The sequence below is a fragment of the Oryzias latipes genome, chromosome 22, assembly GCF_053564925.1.
Source record: "Oryzias latipes strain Hd-rR chromosome 22, Olatipes_Hd-rR_3.1".
Classification (NCBI taxonomy): domain Eukaryota; kingdom Metazoa; phylum Chordata; class Actinopteri; order Beloniformes; family Adrianichthyidae; genus Oryzias; species Oryzias latipes.
In genome coordinates, this window is record NC_136258.1 from 498,463 (window position 1) to 514,892 (window position 16,430).

Sequence of the window (16,430 nt, forward strand, 5' to 3'; positions counted from 1 at the left end):
GGTAATTCTTCTCTTAACTGCAAATGGTGAATCTTTTCTTTATGGTGAGTCCCATAGTGGAGCTGAATGTTGTATTCTTTGAACATTGCGACTTGTTGATGACATACCAAGCATGGGAGTTTTGCACTCAGCTTTGTGAGAAAAAAAAAACTCCTTCCCTGAACAACATTTTAGTCATTATTGTGTAACTACTGATAACCCTTGTGGCAAGATGACAGTGGTAAGGCTCATAGGGAACCAAAGTGCATCTTACCCAGATGCAGAGCTGTTTCACCTGTTTAGCTTTTCCTTTGCTCCCCCTAGCGGCGGAATTGCGCATTTCGGTTATTTCTTTAAAAAATCTTAACTTGTCACAGGAATGGACTAGAAACTTGCTTTCTTTTTAAACATCCTTATGATTTTTACTCTTCATGTGTGGGCCGGACTTAACTACCTGGCGGGCCGGATACGGCCCACGGGCCGTATGTTTGACACCCCTGGTCTAGACACACCCTGAGTTTCTTGGTTTTGGGCTTTTCCACTACCACTAGGGCATTTACCCATTCTGTTGGCTCTGTCACTTTCTATATTATGTCCTTATTTTCCATAGCATCAAGCTCAGCTTTTAGTTGGTCTCGCAGGGGATGCGGGATCCGGCGAGGGGGGCACACCACTGGAACGGCTGAGGGTTTTAACTGAAACTTACATTCTCAAGGGAATAGACCAACACCCTCAAAAACGTCAGGAAACTCCTCCAGGATGTTTGTGCCTCTCTTGGGTTCTGCAGAAATGACATGTATTAGTCTGACTATGTCGAGATCCAGACAAGCACGCATGTCTAGGACAAGGGGAGCCTCTTCGCATATTATGGTGAAATCCAGAGGAATGATCTTTTCTGTGTGCCTGCATGTTAGCCTGCAGACTCCTTCTGTTTTCAGTGAATGCCCACCTAATTCAGTGAGCTTGCCGTCTGCTGGGCGTAAAGCGACACTTCCAAACATCTGGTGAATAATCTTGGCTGGTATGATGTTAGCCTGAGCACCAGTGTCCACTGTAACCCTTGTGCTATCCTAGGCACTTTACCATTGGGAGTTGGGTCATCTAGACCCACTAGACAGTGCTCTGAACCTTTTTTCTTCAATGATTTGTGATCTTCACTGGTGTCCATGGATTTCATGAAATCTTTCTACCTTTATCCACCTTTGTCATGGTAGGGAGAACACCTCAATGTAAGGGGGAGGGGGGTCATCTAAGATAGCACAAGGGTTTAAGTTGATTGAAAGTAAAATAACCATGTCAGACAACTAAGTGTTATTCTTAAGTTGAATGAACTTAAAAAATTGATTTATTTTCCCCAAACTAAATAATTAAGTTAGATCAATGTAAAAAAGTTTCTTTCCAACGACAGCCCAAATCCTCTTTTTAGAGTGAACAAATGTGTCATGTAGTGTTATCTTTTTACATGAGGAGTAGGATGTAAAAAGGCAGTCAATTTGAATTGGTTCATATTTTATTTTTAATGGAAGTTTACCTCTTCTACTAGATCAGGGGTTTATAAGCTTTAGCACTAAAAGAGCCAGGCTGGTCTTTCACCGACCAAAACCCAGCAAGAGCCGCAAAGTACCGCAAAAAATACACAATATTTCATTACTTGTTTATGTGGCCATTAAGTGTTTCTTTTATCAAATTTTGCTTATAAATATTTAGAATATTAAAACTGATAAGTGTTACATTTTTCTATAGGCCTATGTAACAATTTTGACTTATTTTACTTTTGGCAGTGGCACATACAAGTTCCTTTCAAAAAACAAATGTACCCTGTGTCAATAAGATACTCCTTTATTGACCCACAAAGGAGGACATATACTTGAATTAAAACGGCAAGAAATTCAATCCTGACATTTTCCACCATTATCACTTTGGTGCGCTCATACTTTTTCTAATTTTACTATCAAAAATAAACACGACAACATTGTTGTACAATACTTTTTTCTTACTTTCTATCATATTATCACTTAGCCTCTTAACAGCAACAAAACACTGTTGTGCAGCAGAAAATACAAATACGTGCTTTACACATTTTAGAATAATAAACCAATGATAATACATCAAACCTTTTACCGTATTTTATGTCAAAAATCTGAACATAAATGGCAACACAAGCACAAACTGTAAAGCCACTTTTTACTCAAATTGATAGCATTTTTGTCAAAGCCAAAGAGCCACAATGAATGGATAAGAGTCACATGTGGCTCCAGACCTCTGGTCCATGAGGCTTTCTCAATTTTGAGACTATCACGTTCAGGTCATGTAATATCACACAGTTATGCCCATCCAAAGGATAATTTAAATGCCAAATGATAAACTGTGTTTTAACATTTAGTGCTTTCGTTGGTACACTTTTACGCTTGAAGTCATAAATATTGAATAACTTGTGACTTCTCTTATTTTCCAGTGCTCCGTCCTTCATGTGTGGATGTGACAGACAGCTGCCAGAGGTGTCCTGGTTTCACACCTTTCCCCCTCCTCCTCTTTTCCCTCCGCAGACAGCAGCCTGGGAAACCACAGGCCACCAGGCTGGCGCCAGCATTGTACGACTTAGAGCAAGGCAGTCGGCCCAATCAATACCTCTGCATTTCCTGTCCATTTGCTCAGGTCTTTTCATTAATTATTACTGGCGTGGCTGAGCTTCAGTGTACTCACTGGCTGGGCTAAGAGGAGAGGACGGGTGACCTTTCCCTGAGCCTGCGTTGATTTGGATCACAGAGACCGGAGACAGACATCATAAGGAAACATCAGTCATTTTCGCTGATCAGTGACAGTCCCTCTTTTACAGTCAAGTTGAACTTTATTGACAAGCTGACACAAATGAATTTGAACTAAAAACTTTAAAACCAAAATTGTTCATTTTCCTGACACTTTTTCACCTTGGATCGTGTACTTCCAGGGGGGAATAAAAGCAAAGCAACTACAAATGGGCAGATTTAAAAAATGCAGTGTGCAGGAAACAAATCAGAACTGACGAAATATATAGAAATGTGTTTTTATTCAGTGTAGGCCATTTGTAGACATTGCACTTCCAGAGCACCTGGATCAAAGTAAGCTCATTAGTCTCTGCGGAGCAGAAAAGGACACGAGGCGCATGTCCGGGTCAAAATTTCGTGACGGCAAAGGCGATGTTCTCCAGGGCGGATCGAGCCTTGGAGGAAGGGAAAGCCTTGATGGCCTCCAGAGCCTTGTTGCTATGGAAACAGCACAAATCCAGCGCTGAGCTCACGCCTTTCTCTGATTTAACTGTTGCCAAAAGCTGTGTGGGGATGAAAACACACATTAGTTTGTCAAGCTGGAGTCCCCCCAGATGCCATCACTGTCAAGATAATAAACTGTTTAGACAAAGTTAGCCCAGTCTAAATGCTGGACTGAAAGCAGACAAAGTGTGACTGTTTGGATGCTGTTGATTTCACTGACAGCAGCGCTGCTGGAATCTCCAGAGTTTGGTGTGCACGACATCTTGCATGTTTCTCTGTTGCTTTAATATAAAAATTTGATCAGAGCGAGAATAAAAGCCACTCTTGAGATCTGCACGCAATAAAACATCCACAGACAGACATGAAGAGGAAAACATGGCTCCAAGTTTGCAGACCGAGAGAGATTTGGAGTGTTCTTGAGTGTTTCTGCTGCTCAGCTGAGACATCTTTTTGCTGAGGGTGTTTTGGCTTGAGAAATTCTGGCAGTGGGAAGCCCTGTAGGCTTTTTTTTCTTACAAATGAAAACAAACAGAAACAAAAATTCTGCAGCTGTCCAACTCAGCGTCATTGGAAAGCCTTTTCCCTTAAGCATTTAACACAATTTTACCTGTTCATGCTGTACTTTTGTGGCCAAATATCCCCACCAGGCTCTGTTTATAGGCTGTACTTATATTTTTTTACTCACTTGTGAACACATTTTATTGAAAAAAATCTAAATTCAAGTTGAAGTCTCAGTAAATAAAACAGCACATGTACTTGTGCGAAGACAGTAAGAAAAAAACAACACACATGCAGAATGAAGGAAAGTTTAAAAATTGATGTCTGGATGAACGTGAAATAATTGATCCAACATCTGAATTTTTCATTGGGAAAAGTCTCCAAAGCAATTTTCTCTAAAATCTTTTCGATGTGACGATTTTGCTGCATTGGGCTCAACATTGACTGTAGCCTGCTTGCCTGAGGCAATTAAACTAAGTTCATGCAGTTAGAGACTCTTGTGTAGTCACATTTTGAGGCATCACACCTTCATCGATTAGGCCTTTTTGAAAAGCAGCGTTGTCAGTTGTTGATCATGCTTTGCATATCAAATGAACTTTGTGACATATGGACCAAACAAAGCCAGATCTTTTCACTGTACTAACAGGTACAGGGCTAAACACATGCTTATAAAAAATAGAGCTAGATTTTGCTCCAGAATGCCTCTTTACCTGTCATGTTCTAGAAGATAAAACATCAACACTTCACTTTCAAAATGTTTTCTTACCCCCAATGCAGAATGGAGAGAAAAAAAGGAAACAATATTATATAATCTTACATTATTTACAGCAGCTCTCTGATTAATTACACTACTCACAGTAAGTCAGAGATATTGTTATCAACGAGTGCTTTTCCTATTTGGTCTGAATTTTAATAAAATCATAAAAGTTCCCTTTGATATCACAAATATTGAATGAAACACCATATTCATAAAATGAAGACAATAATAAAGATAGCCCAAAATAAAAGAAATTGACCAAGTCAGTAGTGGGTATATCCACCATGTGCTGCAATGACAGCTAGACAGCAACGTTTCATGTTCCTCACTAGCTTCATGCTGTTGTTCTGAGGCAATGCAATTTAATCTTCCATAAGTTCTACATGTAGTTCTGTCAGGTCATTTAAGGGGTGATGTACGATCATCCAGACTTTGCTTCAGCTGGTCCAGGACGTGCTCTATGGGGTTCAGGTCAGGGAACACTGCTGGCTGTATGAGGCACTCCCACTTCCTGGAGTCTAGCTGTGACAATTCTGGGACCATGTGGTGGAGCATTGTCACCCATGAACAGAAAGTTGGGGGTGTGCTGGTGGAGTTGGGGGATGATGTTTGGTTCAACAGATGTCTCTGAGGCAAGACCCTACACTTACTGGGCCATCTACAATGACTAAATCGATCTGTCACTGGTGGGGCTCCCCTCTTGGGTCTTTTTAAGACTTTGAGACAAGTTCACCTGCAACATCTGACTGCCTACTACCAACCCCAAGGCACACTATGGCCAAGTGATGCTGCTCGTCTGTTAGGTGACGTCATGTGTTCATGGCTGTTTGAATGATGAACTTGGAATGATCTACTGATTACCGTATTTTCACGACTATAGGGCGCACCGGATGGTAGGGCCCGGTCTCAGTCACAGGATTTTTCCGTCTTCGACACATACAAAAGGCGCACCGGGTGTTAAGGCGTGGGCACGTTCAGACCCTCAGCACTTCTAGAGTGGGTTAATAAAACATTCATTCATTCATCTTCTTAACCGTTTATTCCCTTTCGGGGTCACGGGGTTGCCGGAGCCTATCTCGGCCACTTGGGCGTCGGCAAGGGATACCCTGGACTGGTCGCCAGTCTGTCGCAGGGTGGAATATCCTCAATCACACATCCATTCACTCTCACACTCACACCTAGGGACAATTTAGAGTTGCCAATCAACCTATGTAGCATGTTTTTGGACGGTGGGAGGAAGCCGGATATCCCGGAGAAAACCCACGCATGCACGGGGAGAACATGCAAACTCCACACAGAAAGGTCCCCCATTGATGTTCTGTTTTTCATGTCCCCCAGCCGGGACTTGAACCGGGGGGCATTCTTGCTGTGAGGCAAGAGCGCCAACCACTGCGCCACCGTGCAGCCCAATAATAAAACATCCAGTCCCATTCCGTTTGTGTTATTCAGTTAGGGAGAACAGTAACAAAAAAAAAAGGTTTCTTCTAAAAAAACAGGGACTGGAATAAAACATCCAGTCCCTGTTTTTTTAGAAGAAACCTTTTTTTTGTTACTGTTCTCCCTAACTGAATAACACAAACGGAATGGTCACTCACTGGCGCGCTCGTCTCCCTTCCTCCTTATCCTACACAAGCGCTAAAGACACACAACACGCACACACACAGAGGTGTGCTGGCGTGCAGTCTCCTTTATTCCTCGCTGCTGCTTTCAGCACAAACACACACACACACACATGTGTGTTAATGTGTGTTTAAAAAAACAGCGGGAGCAAATCGGAGTCAGTTTTGATGTACTTTTTATTTTCCTCCGCATAGCTGATAGCTGCAGTTCAAACAGGGCTTCAGCCATCTTGTTAACAGGTGTTGGGACCCGGGCCTTAGCCCCGCCCATGGCCACTAAGACTCATGGGAAGTGTTGATTCCCACACCATGAGTTAGGTGGCTGTGAAGAGAAGTGAGTTTCATGTTGTTATGCTGGTTATTCTTCAACATCTGTCACTAAGCTGCTTCTCTGCTTACCCCTCCCTTCCTGGATTGGCTGAAGGTTGTGAGGTAGAAGGAACATGTGGAGTTTAAATTTGTAGACAGTGGCACTGCAGTTCAGTTCCACATGGGCTTTATGTCACTCTCCCTTCATCACTCTATCTTCTTCTATGACCAACATCTACACATTAGGCACACCAGCTAACAGGATGCCCCCTGATGGCGGAAGAACATTTATGACTTTTAAGTGTGCCTTATAGTCGTGAAAATACGGTACATATTGAAAAGGTTTTTCTTTTTGCATTTTTTAGTTTTAATCCCAGTAAGTAAAACACTCTGCACACAGTGAGACCATGATGTGGAAAACACAAGATGAGGTGTGTCTATCACCCCAATACAATGACCTTGCTATCCCAGATATCTGTCGTTAGTGATTGCTACTTCACCAGTAAATAACTGGTTGAGTTTTCATAAAAAGTGTCAAAATTTCTCCTACTTAACCCAATAAATCATAGTTTGTGGTGAATACATTTTATTAAATCACTGCAGTGCATGAAATGCTCTCTGGAAAACTTAAAGCTGTCTCCTAAAATGCCTAATTTTGCATCATGTTAAAAACAGTGGAAAAAATGAACCAACTAAAGAGAAAATGTAACACAAAAAAGCTGATGTATTAACTATTATTTATATTCACGGTATTTAAGGATTAAGAAAAAACACTCCAACTAGATATATTTCTGAAAACTTTGTTTTTTTAACAAAACAAACAGCGCTCTACGTCAGTAAGAGCTAAGAGAACCGTTTTTTTGTGAATGAATAGATCAGGACCATAAAATTGTAAAAATATCCATTATTCACAAACTCTGGACAATCTCACTTTCCAACAACTAATCTTAACAGCAATGAAACAAGCTAAATCAAGAGAACCAAAGACATAAATTCTTCTGAAAGCACCTCATCTATAATGCTGACAGAGACTGACTACAAATTGCACCTCTAAGCTTTAAATGAAACCATATTTTTCTGCCCATCCCATTATTTTTATCATATTTGTCCCCCCTTTTATCACATCGAAACATTGCTTTATTGACTTTAAAAACTTAAACAGAAGTTTGTCTTGTAGCCTCTAATCAATATTTGATTACATTGAATCAAAGCAAAATCTGGTCAAAAATTGTATTTTTCCTGTTTATTTTGGAGTTTATTTCCTATTTATTCTCGTCTACATTAAAAAAAACTTCTCTGCCCTTTTTGGCTGAAGGAGCTCCTCTCACAATATGACTGCCTCACAGCCTCTGTGTCTCCACCACAAATAGGCCTTAGTAACTAATCTTTCCAGCTCTGATTTCAGACGGGACCAGATCACCTGTCATCCTGATGCTGCCAGACCCCCTCCTCTGTAGCACCTCCATCAGTTCCTTCTTTCCACACACATCAGCTTTGGGAAGCTTGTTTGGCAACTTTGACACATTAAAAATACATCCTGTCCACTTTGATGATGCTAACGGACACTTTACCACGGAGCAAAGGAATGCTTAAGTAAAGCACAACACAGATAATAGGGGAGGCTGCTAAAAGAATAATCATTAAGGTAACATTTTTAATTCACAAAGAAAATTTTGAATTTGATAGCTCGAGAAATTCAGTAGTTTATGAAACTGTCATCTTACCTTTGAGTAATCCAGCTGGTTGCTTAAAGTTGTTGCCTTTATTGAAGGAAAAAAAGTGTTATTAAATCAAAATCCTTATTCTGTCTCTGATCTTCTTTTACAAATTTACATAGAAACTTTTCTTTTTTCTGAAGGTTTCCTTTAAAAACAGGTGCTGTAATGTTCTAAAATGTGTACTAGACAAAAGCAATTTATCTCCCAAGAGCCTTTGCAGTAAGAAACAACAATGCCAGGCCATAATAAAGGGCGTCACCAGGATTTAAATAACTAGGTATTTTTTTTAATACCAACAAATAAATAACGGCTGCATAATATGAGAAAAACTTGCGATGCGTGCTATTAGTAATCAATATTGCGATAATATGACTTACGATACATGAACCTATTGCAAGCAAAAAAAAGAAAAAACAACTAAGACATCATTTCTATTTCAGTGCAACAGTCTTATTTAAACAAAAGTAAACATAACTTCAGATGTACTGATAAAAGACCCTCATCTACATCTAACATCAAAGGGGTCCATCCGATTGGTCAAATGTGTGAAGGGCTCTATTTGATTCATTAAATACTTCAAGAATGTATTAGCATCTGTGTAAACACTTATGGTGAACATTTATCACAGTTTCTGCCGCCTTTTCAGATGCATGGATTGCACAAGCTGATATCTTGATAACGATAAATTTGCAATCTATTGTGCAGGCCTACTGCATGGGCAATTCAGCCTGGAAAGAAGTCCTTAACCGAAAGTGGTGCGATGAGTTGCTTCTCATTTCTTAAACAATAATGTTGAAAGTCACATCTTGTGCTCGTGGAAAAAATCTTGCTCTATTTGAGTGGGTTCAAATCATTGGCATTTATCAAGATAAACATGTAGGTGAAATTAAAATTAACTGTGGTCTTTATTATGGTGAATGAATATTGTTTTTGTTTTGATTATAGTATTAAAGCGGTAATCCCCTGGTGGGTCACATATTTGTGGGCGGAGACATTGGGTGGTTTTAGCTCAGCAGTGGTTTGTCCCCATGTAAGATGGAAGGGGGGGGGTGAGCTGGGTTGCCATTTTTTTGCCATATTTTTTTTGATCGCTCTTCATGCTTCATGTGGTTGTTTTTGAGTGTATCGTTCAATAACCGGACCCAGCATCAGCCTCTCAGCGACTCTTTGTTTTTTGAAGTCCTTTGGCCAGCAGAGTCCAGACCTTAACCCAATAACCCAATAATCTGCTAGAGGAAGCTTTGTGCAGTGGTCAAACTCTACCATCATCAATTTATGCAAAAACAATTATTTTTGGGAGTAGAGACTTTTGTCAAAAATCACATACCCCTTAAAAGTTCCAGAAAAGTCATTATCCTGGAGGAAGACACCATTGTGGAGAAAGCATCCAGTCTGAACAATCTTTTTAGGCAAAGTGATATAAATTCCAAAAACCACCTAAATAAAAAATCTGTATCTAAACTTAATGTAATCCAACCAATTGAGAAAAGGCAAAAAGCTTCATTGTGAGGATTCTGTTTGTCTTCCTTGAGCTAATGAAGATACCACAGTTGGTTGCTGCTCCAAATTCTTATTATAATTTGATTATTTTATGATCTTTATCAATGAAAAAAATGAACAAAAACACCTGTAGCTATAGTTAAAAAGAAAGATATAACAAAATCTGAAGAGGAAAGTTGGATATTCTGATCCTACAGATATTTTTTTCAATTCTTTCATTTAATTTAGATTTTTTAAATCAACTGTCAGCTAGCCTACTTTAGCTCTTAGTCAGCTTATCTGTTTTTTTTGTTACCCTCTTATTATCAAACAATTTTGACTGACATTTTTTTTACATTAATGAATGGAGAGGAATATCTGCTACTCTTTTCTTAGACAGTTTTCCACCACTTGCAGTGGTTTGAATCCACTGCATTGTTTATATGATCAGCTGCTGTCAACCCGCACAAACAAAATGTGGCCAGAGAGCACGGTATTATGATCTGTTTGATTCAAATTTGAACAGAGTTATGGCTATCAGGATAATTTCACCGTTATGGGATCAATAATATTTTAACATTTTAGTATAATAAACTTCAATACACGTGTGCAAATTGATCAATCTATGTTCGTATTCAGAACAGACATGTTAAACATAAAACTAAATTTTGTGTTCATATTTTTCCTGTTAAGTTTTTTTTTTATGAATACGCTTCTTATTGACAGATTCCTTACCCTATATCTGAGCATGTAAAAAAGTGAGATCTTGTGAATAACACACTCTAACTGTGCTGCAGACAGTTTAGAGCTGTACCTGCTGCAGCTGCTGATGCCATCTGTCTTTGCCAACGAGCTGGCGGTGGAAAACCACCGGGGCGGCGTTCAGGCTGAACGTCACTGGCTGTCCCATCCCACCTTTTACAAAGGGCTGCAGGTCAGAGTTTAGCTGCAAATGCAAAAACACACAGACTCCAAGATGACAATCGATAATTTCTGTAACTTGCTGGTTATCGGCCAAGCAAAATGTGGCAGCAGGAGTTAAGGCACACTTTAGCCGTCCTCCTCTAAGAGTCATGAGTGACGAGGTGAACAGCTTGGTAAAACAAAAACAGATCAAGTTTAAGTTAAAAGTTAAATTAAAGACCTGACAGTTAAACATTCGTTTTTCTAAAATGTTTTGTAGTGTGTTTCACACCATAACAAGATGTCCTTTTACTTGAGGGGTTGAGCCGAGCATAAAACCTGAAAGCCTGTTAGAACCAGTTATGTTGTTTTTGTACACAAGAGGTTGATATTTGTATAAACGTCTTCTGTATTTAAGGCTTTAAGTGGGTGGATGGATGGATGGATGGATGGATGGATGGATGGATGGATGGATGGATGGATGGATGGATGGATGGGTGGGTGGATGGATGTGTAGACTAACTTGGACGTTAGTCGTTTGAGGGTATATGCATGCCAGCAAACATGTGCCTAACACATTACAATGCTCAATGTATGCAAATATATATGCAAATATAAACTGATTTAAGTCTGAGCAGGCTCCTGCTCAAGTTAAGGTTCAGTTCAGGTGAGTGTTTATCATATAAAATAATAATGTAAAAAGGAAGAAGGGACTTCAGACACCCAGGCACAAAGCCTGAGCAGACAGTCCAGCATTTTTGGCAGTCAGGGCCCCGTGGATCCCCTCTCTGTGAAAAAGCAAACTCAGGGGCATCCTTTATAAATTTATCCCTTGGTGGAACAACAATCCAGAAACAGCGGGGATAAAATGTAAGATTTTTGTTATTAGTGAGGGTGTTTGAGTTGTGTTTTTCTCTGCAAAGGTCAAAGCTTTCCCAGTGTCAAATAACAAACAGGAAGTGATCACAAACACAGACTTAGTGTGAACATCTGTTTATAAAGGGCCTTTAGTGTCCATTGAAAAAGTTTCAGGTCTTTGAGCTTAGTTTATAATATGAATGCAAGATAATTTACTTATTTACATTTTTTTAAGATAAGGAAAGTTCAAAAACAACAAATTAAACATAATAATTATATGTAACATACATAGTTTTGTAAACTTTAAAACAACTAATTAACGTTATCTTGGATGACCACAAAATGCTGCTTTATGCTGGTACTTGGTGGGCAGGACTTACTTTGTGGCCCAGTGACAGGTGTTTGCCGTACAGGTACGCCAGCATCTGGGCCTGCTTGTCGTGCTTGGCGAGTAGCATGGCAGCCTCACAGCTCTTGGCGAGCAGCGCCCCGTGGGTCAGGAAGATGTGCTCCTTCCAGGACGCCACATCAACCCCATCAATCAGCCCATCCTGCAGTGGCAGAAAAAAATTCATGCAGATTTACTGCGACACTTCAAAGTTTTAAAGCAGAGGTTGCTGTTTGATTTCAGTTTTGAAGAAAAGATGTAGGTTTACTGTTCTAGTAAGCATGCAAGTTCAAGGAGTAATCACTATTCTTTCAAATAATATTTCCGCAGATGCATTTAGAAAACACCAGTTCACTGTGGAGCCAAGTTTTAACATTAAAACAGCTAAAAGCAACATTTTACCAAAATACAAACTGAATTTAATACGTTTTAAACATATTTTTCCCTTAGTTTTTTCTTTAGTCTCTTCCTTAAATAAGAACAGTATATGTGATAAATAATATTCATTCTTTTTTGTTTTATGATGGCAGTTCCGTTTTTAACCTCCTTTAGAACGTCCAAACCTCAACTTAAATAGAGAGGCTTATGTAAGTGCTTTTTCAGAACACATTTGAAAGTTGGACATGGCCTAAAGTCAGGCTAATGCGAATGTGCCTCATATGATGACACATGCAACATTAATAAACATCTGATGGATGAAAAGAAATAGTAAATTGATTACCTCTGCACTACTGTAATTCTCATAATAGATTCCTTGAACTACATCGCCAATGGCACTGGAGATCAGCTCAACAACCTAAAAAAAACAGAACAAAATCATACATGTTTGTAGGGTTCTGACACAAAAGTCACATTTATCAATAATTCTTTAAATTTAAATCCAGAATATGGATTTGAAACCACAGAAATATACACATTTACAATTGTCCTAATATGTCTTCTAGAAAAATTAATTTTTTTTTTTTTTTTTTTTTTTTTTTTTAACTTGTCCTGTCCAACAGCTAGGCAAACAGATTAGAGCTGAGGGCCTCTTGTGTTGGACATATTTTATTTTAACAAGAGGGGTTATTAATCTTCAGACAAACCAAAGGTATGTCTGAATAAACCCCTTTTGTAATTGAGGCCAAACTTTATTAATTTCAATCATGTTTGAAAATCTTTGAATCTAGCCACAGGGGTTGCAAGCCAGTAACTTCTGTGCCGGTCCCAAGCCCGGATAAATAGAGAGGGTTGCGTCAGGAAGGGCATCCGGCGTAAAAATTGCCAAAATAACCATGCGAATCATCCACAACACTTTAGACATACCGGATCGGTCGAGGCCCGGGTTAACAACGACCGCCACCGATGCTGTTAACCTACAGGGTGTCGGTGGAAATTTGACTACTGTTGGTGGAAGAAAGAGGGGAGGCAGAAGGGTCCGTGGCCAGAGAGAGAAGGGAAAAGGCAGGAACATAGGTTTGAGAATAGGGACTCTTAACGTTGGCACAATGACAGGGAAAGGCAGAGAGCTGGCAGACATGATGGAGAGAAGGAAGGTAGATGTACTGTGTGTGCAGGAGACAAGGTGGAAGGGCAGCAAGGCACGTAGTATTGGAGGAGGATACAAACTGTTCTATCATGGTGTTGATAGGAAGAGAAACGGGGTAGGAGTGATTCTGAAGGGGGAGTTTGTAAACAGTGTTCTAGAGGTGAAAAGAGTCTCAGACAGGATGATGAGCCTAAAGTTAGAAATTGAAGGGGTGATGGTGAATGTAGTCAGTGGGTATGCGCCACAGGTTGGCTGTGAGTTAGAAGTGAAGGAGAGATTCTGGAGTGAGTTGGATGAGGTCATAGAGAGTTTTCCCAGAGGAGAGAGAGTTGTTATTGGAGCAGACTTTAATGGACATGTTGGTGAGGGCAACAGAGGTGATGAGGAGGTGATGGGCAGGTTTGGTGTGAAGGAAAGGAATCTGGAGGGACAGATGGTGGTGGACTTTGCGAAGAGGATGGAAATGGCTGTAGTCAACACTTACTTCCAGAAGAGAGAGGAACATAGAGTGACATACAGAAGTGGAGGTAGGAGTACTCAGGTGGACTACATCCTATGTAGACGAGGTCATTTGAGAGAGGTTAATGACTGCAAAGTGGTGGTAGGAGAGAGTGTAGCCAGACAGCACCGCATGGTGGTGTGTAAGATGACTCTGGAGGTCAGGAAGAAGAAGAGAGGGAAAACAGAAAAGAAGACCAAGTGGTGGAAGCTACAGAATGAAGAAACTTGTGAGGAATTTAGGCAGAAGTTGAGGCAGGTCCTGGGTGGTCAGGATGAGCTTCCAGAGGACTGGGAAACTACAGCAGAGATTATCAGGGAAACAGGTAGGAAGGTGCTAGGTGTGTCATCTGGAAAGAGGAAAGACGGTAAAGAGACTTGGTGGTGGAATGAGGAAGTACAGGAATGCGTCCAGAGGAAGAGGTTGGCTAAAAGGAAGTGGGATGTAGAAAGGACTGAGGAAGGTAGACAGGAGTACAAGGAAGCGCAGCGTAGAGTGAAGAGAGAGGTGGCAAAGGCCAAACAGAAAGCTTACGATGAGCTATATGACAGGTTAGACACAAAGGAAGGAGAGAAGGACTTGTACAGGCTAGCCAGAGAGAGAGACAGAGATGGGAAGGACGTGCAACAGATAAGGGTGATTAAGGACAGAGATGGAAAGGTGCTAACAACCCAAGAGAGTGTACAGAAAAGATGGAAGGAGTATTTTGAGGAGCTGATGAACGAGGAAAATGACAGGGAAAGAAGGGAGGAAGATGTGGTTGTTGTGGAGCAGGAAGTAGCAGAGATTGGAAAGGATGAGGTTAGGAAGGCTCTGAAAAGGATGAAGAGCGGAAAGGCCGTTGGTCCTGATGACGTACCTGTGGAGGTATGGAAGTGCTTAGGAGAGACAGCAGTGGAATTTCTAACAAGGTTGTTCAATAGGATTTTAGAGAGTGAGAAGATGCCTGAGGAATGGAGGAGAAGCGTTCTGGTTCCGATCTTTAAGAACAAGGGTGACACGCAGAACTGCAGCAACTATAGAGGAATCAAGTTGATGAGCCACACAATGAAGCTGTGGGAAAGAGTAGTGGAAGCCAGGCTTAGGAAGAAGGTGGAGATCTGTGAGCAGCAGTATGGTTTCATGCCCCGTAAGAGCACCACTGATGCCATTTTTGCTTTGAGAATGGTGATGGAAAAGTACAGAGAAGGTCAGAAGGAGCTGCATTGTGTGTTCGTAGATTTAGAGAAGGCGTATGACAGGGTGCCGAGGGAGGAGCTGTGGTACTGTATGAGGTCGTCTGGAGTGGCAGAGAAGTATGTCAGAGTAGTTCAGGACATGTATGAGAGAAGTATGACGGTGGTGAGATGTGCTGTAGGTCAGACAGAGGAGTTCAAGGTGGAGGTGGGACTACACCAAGGATCAGCTTTGAGTCCTTTTTTGTTTGCTATGCTGATGGACAGGCTGACAGATGAGGTAAGACAGGAATCTCCCTGGACAATGATGTTTGCGGATGACATTGTAATTTGCAGTGAGAGTAGAGAGCAGGTGGAGGAACAGCTAGAGAGCTGGAGGTTTGCTCTGGAAAGAAGAGGCATGAAGGTCAGTCGTAGTAAGACAGAATACATGTGTCTGAACGAGAGGGATCAAGGTAGAAGCGTTAGGTTACAGGGGGCTGAGGTGAAGAAGGTGCAGGAGTTTAAGTACTTGGGGTCAACAGTTCAGTGTGATGGGGATTGTGGAAAAGAGGTGAAGAGGCGAGTGCAGGCAGGTTGGAGCGGTTGGAGGAAAGTGTCAGGAGTGTTGTGTGACAGAAGAGTGTCAGCAAGACTCAAAGGAAAGGTGTACAAGACAGTGGTGAGACCAGCTCTGCTCTATGGGTTAGAGACGGTAGCAGTGAGACAGAGACAAGAGGCTGAGATGGAGGTAGCGGAGATGAAGATGTTGAGGTTCTCCTTAGGAGTGACCAGGTTAGACAGGATAAGGAACGAGTACATCAGAGGGACGGCTCATGTTGCCTGTGTTAGCGACAAAGTCAGAGAAGCCAGACTGAGATGGTTTGGACATGTTCAGAGGAGGGATAGTGGATATATTGGTAGAAGGATGTTGGAGATGGAGCTGCCTGGCAGGAGGGCAAGAGGACGGCCAAAGAGGAGATACATGGATGTCTTAACAGAGGACATGAAGTTGGCTAACGTTAGGGTAGAAGATGTTCATGATAGAGTGAGGTGGAAAAGGATGATTCGCTGTGGCGACCCCTGATGGGAAAAGCCGAAAGAGAAAGAAGATGTTTGAAAATCTTTGGTGTTGGACCGGACGGAAAAGGAAAGAGGGGAAGAAGAGAGAGGGACGTTAGAGAGAGGGGGGGGGTAGGAGGGTGATAATAGGAGGGGAAGGGGGGTAAGACCATGAAGCAGCATAAAGCAACAAGTTTACTGGTTGTTAATCATTATGGTACGGTTCAAATGTAGTACAAAAAGGGCGGGGCCTGTTCACACAGGGGTAGGGGACAGATGGACCCAGGTCCCACCTTCCTTGTAAAATGTGTGTGCGTGTATGGGTGTTTGAGAGGGTGTTTGTGTGCATGTGTGTGTGTTTATGTTTGAATGTATATATTGAAGGGGGAGGGGTGTGTGTACTTAGGGGGGTGCAGTTAAAATTGGCGAGT

The 16,430-nt window shown here is 41.3% G+C and overlaps 1 protein-coding gene across 2 annotated transcripts in view; it reads right to left on the minus strand.

The window, feature by feature from the left end:
* Window positions 1–1,802: 1,802 nt before the first annotated feature.
* Window positions 1,803–16,430, minus strand: part of pdss2 (prenyl (decaprenyl) diphosphate synthase, subunit 2) — a 93,130-nt gene continuing 78,502 nt past the window's right edge. For both annotated transcript variants that reach the window (XM_023951526.2, XM_023951525.2), the window contains 5 exons: window positions 12,478–12,552; window positions 11,749–11,919; window positions 10,422–10,553; window positions 8,135–8,170; window positions 1,803–3,286 (listed from right to left, as the gene is read on the minus strand). In XM_023951526.2, coding sequence (XP_023807294.1) covers window positions 3,131–3,286; window positions 8,135–8,170; window positions 10,422–10,553; window positions 11,749–11,919; window positions 12,478–12,552 — 570 coding nt within the window. In that variant the 3' untranslated portion in view covers window positions 1,803–3,130. The remainder of the gene's footprint in view (window positions 3,287–8,134; window positions 8,171–10,421; window positions 10,554–11,748; window positions 11,920–12,477; window positions 12,553–16,430) is intronic.